Raw genomic sequence first — 12,124 nt, forward strand, 5'->3', positions numbered from 1 at the left:
GATATTATCAACATCGTAAATATCACGTCTCTGTTGTTTATATCTTCAAAGCAAAGAAAACAGGCCTTTCATTACGGTACAGCTAGAAACCGCTCGCAAGAGCCACAGGAACTTTGCTGCAAGACAGGCATATGTAACGATGCCTTATCTCAGCTAAACTCGTTGGCTTAGTATACTCTGTTCTTGTGACAACAGGCCAGCGAAAAATCTAACAATCTACAGCAAAACCATCAATTATTATGGGCGTTATAACATAGGTGTGCAGCTGGACGAAACATACACGCCGAACCCCCCCAGACGATTTAAATCCCTGACGAAGCATACACGACGAACCACGGCAACGGGTTAACACCAATGGATATAGAAACAGTCAACATGAGTGAATCACATACTGCAACACAGCTGTGTAATGTCATACCAGTTAAATTTAATAATATACAACATGAAACAAAAACCATTATCTATAACAATAAGGCGCTATCAGCTACCACCTGTAACAAATCCGAAACTTTAATTGTTGTCACCCATGCATGCTACTTGCCATGCCCATTTCAGTCTCCTTGACTTGTTCATTCTAATTGTATTTTGCAAAGAATACAAGTTATGAAGATCCACATTGTGCAGTTTTCTGCAACCTCCTGTTACTTCATCCCTCTTCCATCACAATATTCTCCCCAGCACACTGTTCTCAAATACCTTTGGTCTCTGCTCTTCCTTTACATGAAGAGACAAAGTTATCTATGACCATAAACATCGGTGGATTCAGGTTTCCTGGAGTTCTGGGCCATAGTGGTTTTGCCACCTTTGGGCTCTTAGCAATAAAATGTATAATGTGGAATCTGAAGAAAACTTATTTTGGGTAATTTCTTCATAACTGCAAGTATGAAGCTATATCTGTGCCTACCTCTTTCATCTGAATATGTAGATAAAATGTTAGTTGAGCACATTAAACTTAATATTTATTTGTTTTTATCACTATTAAACAGAAAAATTCACTTTCAATTTATGTCTACTAACTTGCATTTTAAAAATCACATTAAATGTTCCAAGGCCAGTCCTTATGAGACAGTAACTCTGAAGTCTTAGAATATTCAAAGCAGCTTCCACCAAGATAGCTGAATAGCGAAGGAGTCATGACATATGTGTAATCAATAGCTTTTGTGAGTTCTGATTCAATACCAAGGATAGCTAAAGGGCTGAAAAAATTTTCAGTTATTAATGTAGGCAGTTCTTTCGTTGTCTGTGCATAGAAAAAAATCTTCCAGTAGAACAGTTGAAAGCTGGTGTATAGGAAGATCCTGAGCTCAGTGTCGACATATGGTTAAACTTCTTTTAATCTTTTGCTTGGATCATAACACTTATCTCAGAAATGCTCAAATGTAGTGTGGGGTTTTACCTTTGTTGTTTGTCATTACTCCGATGACAACCCACTTTTTCGGAACAGTTTGTTGGTCCTGAAAAGGACCGTGGTTGCTGAGATGTTTGATCGGTGAGGTAGCGCAGCATGCGCCCGTAGGGAGAGAGGTTAGTTGCAGTGGTTTGCTTGGCCACAGCGTGGCCGTTGCTGGAGGTTGCTTGATCGCCGTGCGGCAGCTGATTTGAAGTTGCGTGGTTGCACAGTGCAGTCGCAGGAGTGATGAGGCAGTGGCTATGCCAGATGCCCAGTGGGTTGGACAGGGTCACGACCACTGGCGAGTCCAGGCGAGGTGCCCCAGTGCGTCGGATGTGAGAGCCGGAGGGCCGAGGCAGTCGTGCCTGGCGCAGCCTGCCGATGCCTCCGAAGACCGAGCGCTGGCGACGAAGCCTGCTGGCTGATGTTGCTTGAATGTGGCTTGATCGTAGACTGAAGTCAGACTGATGCTGCCGGTTTGCGGCTTCTCCTTTTTATACACTGCTCGATGGGCAGAGCAAAACTTGGAACTGAGGAGGAAGAATTTGCAGGGCGCTGATTGGCTAGCGCGCGTGATGATGTAGATGCAGGGCTAGCAGCGAGCACAGTATAAATGAAAACGTTTGGAGCAATTTGATTGGTTAGCGCGCGTGATGGTGAAAAGTGATATGAAGAGTGTGCGTTGCAGAAAATGCGTGATAATGTGGCATGTGCCCACAGTAGTTTTCTCCAGACTCAGAAAAAGTCCATGGAAAAGAAGACACTCATTAACAAATGCTTCTGCAAAGTAACCCTTGTGTAATTCCTCTAGTCATAACTATATAAAGCCTCTCACTAACTCCCATTAAAAATCTCAAAGATTTAGTGACTTATCACCATAGGAGGCAACATTAATTTCCTCCACTACACTCTGCTTGTTCTACATTCATGTTATTAGCATTCATAGCCAGTATCCTGTTGTGTTATAATATGCAACTTCTTTATTAAAACCGTCACAACACAGCTGATATCAAGATCAGTGCCTAGTTTCAGCTCTGCTACAAAGTATTGTCCATTCTGTAGGGAATATAAACAATGAATGAGTCGTTGTTTACATTCCTGACAGAACGGACAATACTTTGTAAGACGAGGCACCGACTAAATAATTAACATTAATATTACTGCATCTACATCACGAGCCTAAATAACATTTTTTATATACACACTAAATATAGAATACTCCAATATTATATTTAAGCATCCTGTTACACTCTATACGATATGTGATATAAATTCCGTCCTAAGTGTAACAATTTATTGTAGGTCTTTCGTTTTGCCTTCTTCTACACTACATGTTTCAGCCGCAAACGGCCATCATCAGGTGTATACACTCACGTAGCTGTTACACTGCACCCAGTTTAAAATTTAAAAAACACACAGGTCTTCCCAATTGGCTAACAGGATCTACTTTGCTATATTTGTCTGATTCATACATCATCTTTGTCACCCATACACGTCAATTTTGACATTCATGAACTGGCACTTTTAAAATCTTCAGTTCCGATTTAGAAAACTCCTTTAAAATTTATATCTGGTGTTAAATTCTCGGCCTGTTTGCCCAATGTATTTCAATGGACAATCTACACATTTCATTTGGTATATGCCACTTTTATTGTATTTATCTAATTGTGGTTTTTGTTTGAACATATTTTCTATTGTGTTTCGTGTGCGGAATGCTACTTTTATCTGTGTGTCTTTGAAAAGTTTTGTGATTTTTCTTACTTCTTTTGTACTATATGTAAATATGGCCCACTTTGTTTTTTGTTGTTGTTCGTCGTCATGTGTGTTTGAAAACAAAAATCAACATGTACTTAGTTTTCTGTCTTTACCTCTAGACCAACCTCCTTACTTGCATCAGTTAGAACCTCTGTACTTTTTAATGGTATTTATGTTGTCTCCCAATGCATTTCCATTGTCAGTATAAATGTGAAGCTGATGTGGCCGATTCAGTTTCAGTCCCACTTGGTTTCCTTGGACCTTCCAAATGGTATATTATATGCAAAGTTGAAAAGCAGTGGTGACAAAGCATCTCCTTGTCTTAGACAATTTTGTATAGAAACATACCAGACAAATATTTACCTATGTGTACTTTACTATAAGTTTCATTTAAGCACATTTTAATAAGCATAAATAGTTTCATGGGTACTCCAAGCTCAGTATGAATATTGTACAGTACTTCCCTCCAAACTGAATCATGGGCGTGTTTGAGTCTATGAATAGCTGATATACTGTCTCATTGTATTCTCATTTATTCTCCCTTATCTGACAAATGCAAAAAATCTGATCAGTAGTTTATCTGCTGTGATGAAACCCACACTGATAATTGCCAATAAGTCAATCTATGTATGAATTTAACCTTGAGAGAACGATACTGGACAAAATTCTGAATGAAGCTCATAACAGTGATATTTCTCAATAATTAGCAGTTAGTTTTATTGCCTTTCTTGTAAACCAGTGCAATAATAGACTCCTTCCACTCCTAAGGCAATTTCTTCCTATTCTAATCAGAATTAACAAGTTTATGGGTCTTAGAACTTAATGTTTCACCCCCTGCTTGAATCAATTCTGCTGGAATTTGATCAGTACCTGGCAATTTATACCACTTCAACTTTTCAGTAGTAATTTCAACCTTAAAATGTCTTCGCTCAAGTACTAACGGCCAAGTTGTATGTATTTCCATCTACTTAACATTACTAAACCTACCTACATTTGATTGCTGAGAGAAGTAATCCTTCCACCTACTCAAACTGTTGGGGGAATCTGCCAGCAGATCATCATTCTTATCCTTTATCAAGTGAGTTCTAGGTTGGTAACCTTTCTGAAGTTCAGTTATTCCCCTATGCACATCTGTAATATTCTTGTTCTTACTGTGTGTTGCAAGCTCATTGATTTTGTCTTTCAGACATTATCTCATCTTATTCCTGAAACATCCACTAGCTTCATGTCTTACATTTTTCAGATTATCCTCATTTGTTTGGCTGAGGTCCCCTAACAATTGCAACTCAGTTTTCTTTTTTTCCTTTTATATGATAGCTCTGAACATCCTTTCCTGAGCTATGGCTTATGCTGCTCCAATTCATAATAACGTAGACTCCCTTTGGTTGAAATTTTTATATCCTATCTAATAGTTCTTCAAGGTCTACTGATATGCACATCGACATCTAAGTTTTTCAAAGCTGCAGACCTATTTGAGATTTTAACCTGATACTGTTCTTTGCCCTCTACCTTGTTCATTTTCTTAAGATGGAACCTCTCCATATCAAATTTTTGTGTTGTTCATTTGGTTGCTGCCAGTCTGTCCCTAACTTTTGCCACCACCAGATAATCATCAGTATCAGTCTGCTCCCTGAAAGATTGGACGTCAAGTACACTTTAATGCTATCTCTTATATATAAAAATGTTATGAATGTTATGATGTGGGAATACTGTACCACTGACAATTATATTTTTGGATGTGGCAAAGAGTGTTATTTTAAACCCATTATCATTCCTAATTTCATGTAAACTCTGGTTCCAAATTGTTGGATCGAAGCTATCTTCTTCACTCATTTAGCATTGGAATCTCAAATAAAATGTTCATGTGATTAGTTCCTCGTAAAAACTGTCTTCTGTATCTACAGATTTATCCTTTATTAGGGCATAAACATTCCAAGGAGTGATATCATACCAGTGATCTCGTAATATCAGATAACATGTATAACTATTTTTTGTTCTTCTATTGTTTTCTCTGTCAACATTTCCTTCTGAATATTTCACTTAAAAAATAAATAAGTAAATTTTTCCACCTCTTTAATCACTATGTTAACTTTTATTGTGCTATTTGTGTGTGGATTTCTTAACATACTCAGTCACCATATTGTCCATACTCATTTTCTGTCCATGTTCTTTTAGAAACTTTATGAAATGTATTCTTAATACTCACCTGGTTTCAATACCATTGTCACCACATTGCAGTTTGTAGTTTCAATATCTGTAGTTATTGTTTCATTTCATGTTTCTTATATGAACAGTGGGTTGAACTTCTAAGCATAGAAAAGTGACCTCCTCACCATACAATACAAGTTTAATTTAACATACATGCATATTCTGTTTAGTTTTCAGCAGTATTCTTAGAACAAAATATCAAATGCAATAAGTAGCAGGCAAAGTTTCTTTATTTAAAAGTGACAGATGTGATCCTTTAAACTGGAAAGAGAGTTACTGATATCCACTTTCAGCAACACAGTCCGTACTATTACTATATTTGTTTCTATATTTGCAGGTGAAAGTATTAAGATTCATTAGTCCGTTGAAATTGGATGATGTGATATTAGGCCAATATACTGGTGATCCAGTAGGAGAAGGCGATGCTAAGTTTGGATACTTGGATGATCTTACTGTCCCTGAAGGTTCTTGCACTGCAACATATGCACTTGCCGTACTGAAAATAAATAATGAGCGTTGGGACGGTGTTCCATTTATTTTACGCTGCGGCAAAGGTACGTCAAGATGTGGAAACATTTTTATAACATTATTCATATTAAACTGATATAAAATTTCTCAAATCCCAAACTTCTTTCAGTGTGGTGCTCTGAACTATCAAACAAGTAGAAGTTGAGAAGTTTAGCCAACCAATAGCAGTGATGCTATACTTTAAACTACATTTCCACATTTCCCATACTTGTGTACAAGAATTATCCAGTGAAACACCTACTGCTGATATTGATATAATAATTTCAGGGGATGTATGCTCCATGACGCTAAACTGAAGAGTCATATCACAACTTTATTTCACTGAAAAATTTCTGCTTCATATGTCACTTGTGGGTCTAAGTACAGGCTCTGTTGAAGAGAATGCTGGTATTTCAAACATCTGTAATTCAGGAACGCAAACAGATATGACAATATTGGTATTTGCAGTGTAATCAGAAATGCTTTCATTGGCATAAGCTGCATGCGCATTGCAACTGCAGTTAACAGACAGCAGCTCTGACTACATGTTCTGTGCAGTCAGTACATTGTCTACTGTACAGCAGGAAGCACCAACCATGTTTTGGTATGCAAATTTGAATCCATTACTTGAGTTTGTGAATGTAATTGTGAGCAAGGTGTAAAACCACCTGATGACAAGAGCATTACAAGGTGGTATGAGCAATTAGAGAGACTTGCAATGTGGGAAGAAGACATTCTACCTGGCATGTCAATAGGCATAAATGTGTCAGGGATGGTCAGCCTCCCACAGAATGTTTAGCACCTGAATGGACTAGTACTAAAATAATGTGTGGTGCCTGCCAGCACATGAAAGAGTCATCAGCCTGTTTTTCTTTGATGGGGACATCACTATAAGCAATTAATTCCTAGACATGGTGGAAAATTATATTCTTCCACAGCTCAGTGACAATGACGATGGAAACAGGTCCAGTTTCCAAAATGTAATGTTCTAATTTTTTTTTTTAAATACAAGACAATGGATAAAATTCAAAAGCCCAGTAATTCTGAGTGTTACACTACTTCCATATTTCTGTATCCTATCTGATGGAAGTTCTATTATGCCACTAATGAAGGTGTCCCTTTTCTTCATACTGCCTTACTCATTGCTGGCATCTCCACTGTAGGGCTTCACTCTGTAAGTGAATAGATATACTACCACAGTCAATAATTCCGTGGAATGGCCGCAAAGCGTCATACAGGAATTTACTGCCAATATGTTTCAGCAATGTTTTTGACAGCTATATCAACGTTGGCAGACTTGCATAGCGGCCAGCAGCAACTATTTTGAGGGCCGATGTGGACCTGCATAAGTGTTGAATTGAATTGAATTTATTTACATTCTATAAATCCTAAGTAGGTTAGTACCTTTGGATACAGAACAAGTCAAAAGGTGAATACCTTGTAATATGATGCGATAAAACCACATTCCAAGAACTTAATGACTCTGTCGCATAGAATCTACCAAAAAGAATGCTGGGATTTCAGGCACTTGTAGCTTAGGAATGAAAACATGTATCAGGGTGTTACTTGCAGTACTGTATTCATCAATTAAAACTTTTTTTACACATAAATTGAAAAGATTTAAGATGTGAAATACTTCACAATTGGCAGCATCTGCAGCTCTGTATGCATCCCACCTATAGTCTGCCTCTTGTCAGATGCGCTATAGCATGTCCTTTATAATGTCTGCAATGGCCGAAGTGGTCCATGGTTTGAGTTCATCCAGCATATTCACCCTCTGGCCATACATCTTGTCTTTTGCATAGCCCCAGAGAAGGAAGTTCCAAGTTGTGTGATTAGGAGACTGAAGGGGCATACAACTGGTCCTCCTCTTCCTATTCATCGACATGGGAAATTTATGTTCAGTCACAGAAAATGTAAGCAAACTGGACAGGTGCACCATCCAGTTGAAGAGTAAGACTGTCATTGAGCTACAGAAGAGCATAATTTTCCTCCATCTCTAGGAATTAATTGCTTATAGTGATGTCTCATCAAAGCAAAACAGGCTGATAACTCTTTGATGTGACAGAATGCACATGTTCTCTTGAAGACTATTCTGTTCGTGTCGGAGGACAGAAACAGATTGAGTTTCTGAAACATGGTGTTCTGTAGTTTTTCGGAATACCAGACAATGGACAAAGTCCAAAAACCCAGCAATACTGAGAAATATTGAATTCTGTCGATAATAGTAATGTCACAGTTTTAATAACAAACAAGTGTAGAATAAATTCAGTTATAATACCTCAAAATGTGTTATCATATTTTAGGGTAGTTCCAAAACTAATTAATTACAGGTTAATCTAATTTGTGTACTTAAGCCAATGCATAATTGATTTTTCAGCTCTGAATGAAAGAAAAGCAGAAGTGCGAATTCAGTATCGTGATGTGCCTGGTGATATTTTTGGTGGAAAACTGAAAAGGAATGAGCTGGTGATTAGAGTTCAGCCAGGAGAGGCAGTATATATCAAAATGATGACAAAAACTCCTGGTATGACTTTTGATATGGAAGAAACTGAACTTGATCTTACATACGGTAGCAGATACAAGGTAAAGAATTTTACAATAAAGTTTATAGATTGTGTAGTCAAATTTTAGATTTCTCTGCATGTAAATTAACACTTTGCGTACTGCGCACCCTTTAAAAGGTTTTTCGCTTTTAAACATGGTGGACTGTTTGCGTGTTAACAGGCTTTTAGAACACGATAAGTTGCAACACACTATACATCGCTCTGGCACCACCTACATTGCACGCAACCACCTGCAGATGCAAGATAAGACTCTGGAATGTTTAGTTAGCAGTCAGTAACTTGACCTTGTTGTTTACTTAACCGACTATAAAGGAAAATGCTTTGCCTTCTTCAAGCTGTGTGTATCAGCCAGTAGCTAGTGGGGAGAATGGATCAAGGACAAATTCTCCTCCGATGACCTAGCTGACCTGCCTTGTGAGACGTGTAGTAATGGATTAATGTCATTCAGACAGCGACAGTGACGGGGGACAACAAAGATTTGTGGCCACAGACAGTAAAAGTGACAGTAGCTCTGACAATAATGTGGGTAATAACATTGCGCGTAGTAACATTGCGGGGACAGCAAAAAATCTAAAAAAAAAAAAAAAAATCTAAACCCTCATTCAAAATTGAAATACAAAGCATTTCTGATGAATGTGGCAAAGGCCTGGGCTACAGTCCAGATGGTGGCGGCAGAAGCAGGGTCACACAAAAACTTAGTACGACTGGGCCCATCAACTCCCACCCCACAAAGGCCTCATGTGGACCCCCCAGGGCGACTCTTGAGTGATATGCGGAAAAATACCCTCGTGAAAATTGTGAAGAGTGAACATTCCAAGAGGAAGAATACTTCTAGGCAATGCCGTGTTTGCACAGTTCACAAAAAAAGGAGTATGTCTACATTTGCAAGTTCTGTGTAATGCCACTTCACAAAGGGGAAAGTTTCCAAAATATCACACCCTCAAGCACTTCTAGGAGCATTGGTAAGTGTTCTCCAAAAATTTTAGTTCAAAAAATTAATTAGGAGATTTTATATTAATTTTTAAAGTGAACAGTGCACAATAAATATTTAAATCACCGATCCGTGAAGTGTTAAGAGTATAAGAAACTAGCTCCAGAGTACAGTATACTAAAAGAAAAAGAATTAATTTTAGTGCCTTTTATAGTTTTTAACTCTTACATTCTAACAAATGTAGGTCACCGCCATCCTAATGCGTGTCCTCTGAGAGATCTAGTATTATTTATAGTTCAGATTTTCCTCTAGCGATACGAGTATTATTATGAAGAAAATGGAATTTCTCACCTCATTTGCAAAAATCTATTTCTTAACAATAATGGATACCAGTAAGTACTTATGTGTACATCATATTAGTTAAATGTATGTGTAATAAATTAATTGTACTTATAATTGCCGGGGCATGCGATAGCATAGTTGGTTGAGGCACTATGCTACAAGCCAGAAGGTCACGGGATCAAATCCGGATGAGGTCATTGGATTTCTTTCAATTTATCTAATCCTTCCAGCCACAGTATGGCCCTGGGGTAGATTCAGCCTCTAACAGAAATGAGTACCAGGAATATTCTTGGGGGTAAAGGGTGGCCAGCACATAGAGCTGACAATCTTACCACCATCTATGAGCTGACTGTCTAGAAAATGTGAGAACCTCAACATCTCACAACCCTATGGGCTCCCACGACCTGTTACAGGAATACCTTTACTTACTTTTTTTACTTTTACTTGTAATTGCCATAAAAAATTCTTTTCAGGAAGTGAAGATGCCAGATGCATATGAACGACTGATACTGGATGTTTTCTGTGGCTCTCAGATGCACTTTGTTCGCTCCGATGAGCTGTCTGAAGCGTGGAGAATTTTTACTCCACTGCTACATCAAATTGAGTCTGAGAAAGTTAAACCTCTTCCATACAAGTTAGTAAATAAATAAATGTTTATAATCAACGGTATATTCTTAGGTGGAAACAAATTATATTTCACTGTTAGTAGCATGTTATTTTACCTGTTTTTTATTTGAGTATGAAGTTTGTTCTCTCTTCCTAAGAGAATCATATATATTGAGGGTGTTTCAAATGGTGTTGAGGGGAACATTCAGACCCAGGAGAGGGAAGCAACAGTAGGATGGAGAGTACTGCGTAATGAGGAACTTCATATTTTGTATGTCTCACCAGGTTTTATATGAGTGAGGCAAGAGGAATGGGACATGGATGGTGTGAACACTGTACCAAATTTTAGTCAGAAGACCACAAGGAATAATAACATTATATGAATCATACACATAGACAGGAGAATAATACTAAAACACATCTGAAGAAACTGGATGTGTGGACAGGATTTAATTGCCTCAGGATAATATTTGATCGTTCGCTCTTCTGAATGTGACAATGAAAAAGTTGTGTAATTTCATGAGCAGAGAATATTTCTTGTGGCTCTTTAGCCTTTTCTTTATGTTCAAGAACATCTTTCAGTAGATCCAGTGCATTTAATGTTACTTGAACACTTCATACAAATAATAGGGACCTCTTAACCCATGCAAGATAAGTCATGTTTTTCATTAATTAACTAAATTCTTGCATCTGGCTCCTTTTTGTAAAGCTGATATTCCCTCATCTTGACGTTTCCTGGAATTTAATGGAATATAAAGGTTCATCACCATGTTCACAACAGCCCACCACTAGACCCTATCATATCCATGGCATCACATTGTATTAATGTAAAATCCACTTAAGTCCTATTCTTCATTAGATCAAATAATTTTAGATCCTCACTCCATGACTTATTTTTATATTTTGTATTCATGATATGAATCCATATTAACCATTTCCATGCCATGAGTTGATTCGATAAGTACAGCATACAAATCTGCTACAGCTGAAGAGACTGGCATAATGGTAATCACTTAGTACAGAATTTCTGTCAATAGATCATATATCATTTATTATCATTCAGCAGTCCATACGATGGGGTACCCAAAAGAAACCGAACTAATTTTTTTGTGGGCAGAGCTTTTGTAGTACCGCATTTTGCTGATATGAGCGCATAGAGCTAACATTCCTGAGTCGATAAGCCGACTACCGTTGCTTCAGAAGGTAAGGACTAGTTTTGGCAGAGTTTATAGTGACGACTGTTTTGTGTGATCGTCGTTTTTGCAATGGGTGATTTTCATGAACAGTGTGCGGCAGTGAAATTCTGCTTTTTGCTTGGGAAAAGTGGAACAGAAACTCTTGAAATGTTAAAAACGGCATACAAGGATGATGCTATGGGGAAAACTCAAGTGTTTGAGTGGTTTTCCCGTTTCAAAAATGGTGAAATGTCAATTGATGACAAACCTCGTTCTGGTCGTCCTTCCACGGCCCGAACACATGAAAATGTTGAAAAAATTCGTGAAATCATCAAGGAAGATCGACGACGGACCATTGAAGAAATTGTGGAGCTGTCGGGAGTGACTTGGAGCTCAGTTCAGCGAATTTTGACAGNCAGAGTTTGTTCCGCAGGGTCAGACAGTTAACCAGGCTTTCTACTTGGAAGTTTTGAAAAGATTGCGCAACAGTTTGCTGCAGAAGCGGCCAGATTTGTGGCAGTCAGGTGACTGGTTTTTCCATCATGACAATGCCCTGTTCACACAGCCCTGTTTGTACGACAATTCTTGACCAAAAATGGTATGACCCCTGTTCCTCACCCTCCATACTCACCCGACCTTGCCC

At 38.2% G+C, this 12,124-nt stretch overlaps 1 protein-coding gene across 1 annotated transcript in view; it reads left to right on the top strand.

Moving 5' to 3' along the window:
- LOC111864468 (glucose-6-phosphate 1-dehydrogenase) overlaps positions 1 to 12,124 on the top strand; it is a 64,264-nt gene that overhangs the window by 50,478 nt on the left and 1,662 nt on the right. Inside the window, exons 7-9 of the mRNA XM_023851728.2 lie at positions 5,691 to 5,907; positions 8,241 to 8,446; positions 10,174 to 10,334. Coding sequence (XP_023707496.1) covers positions 5,691 to 5,907; positions 8,241 to 8,446; positions 10,174 to 10,334 — 584 coding nt within the window. The remainder of the gene's footprint in view (positions 1 to 5,690; positions 5,908 to 8,240; positions 8,447 to 10,173; positions 10,335 to 12,124) is intronic.

The sequence above is a fragment of the Cryptotermes secundus genome, unplaced genomic scaffold, assembly GCF_002891405.2.
Source record: "Cryptotermes secundus unplaced genomic scaffold, Csec_1.0 scaffold706, whole genome shotgun sequence".
NCBI classification, from domain to species: domain Eukaryota; kingdom Metazoa; phylum Arthropoda; class Insecta; order Blattodea; family Kalotermitidae; genus Cryptotermes; species Cryptotermes secundus.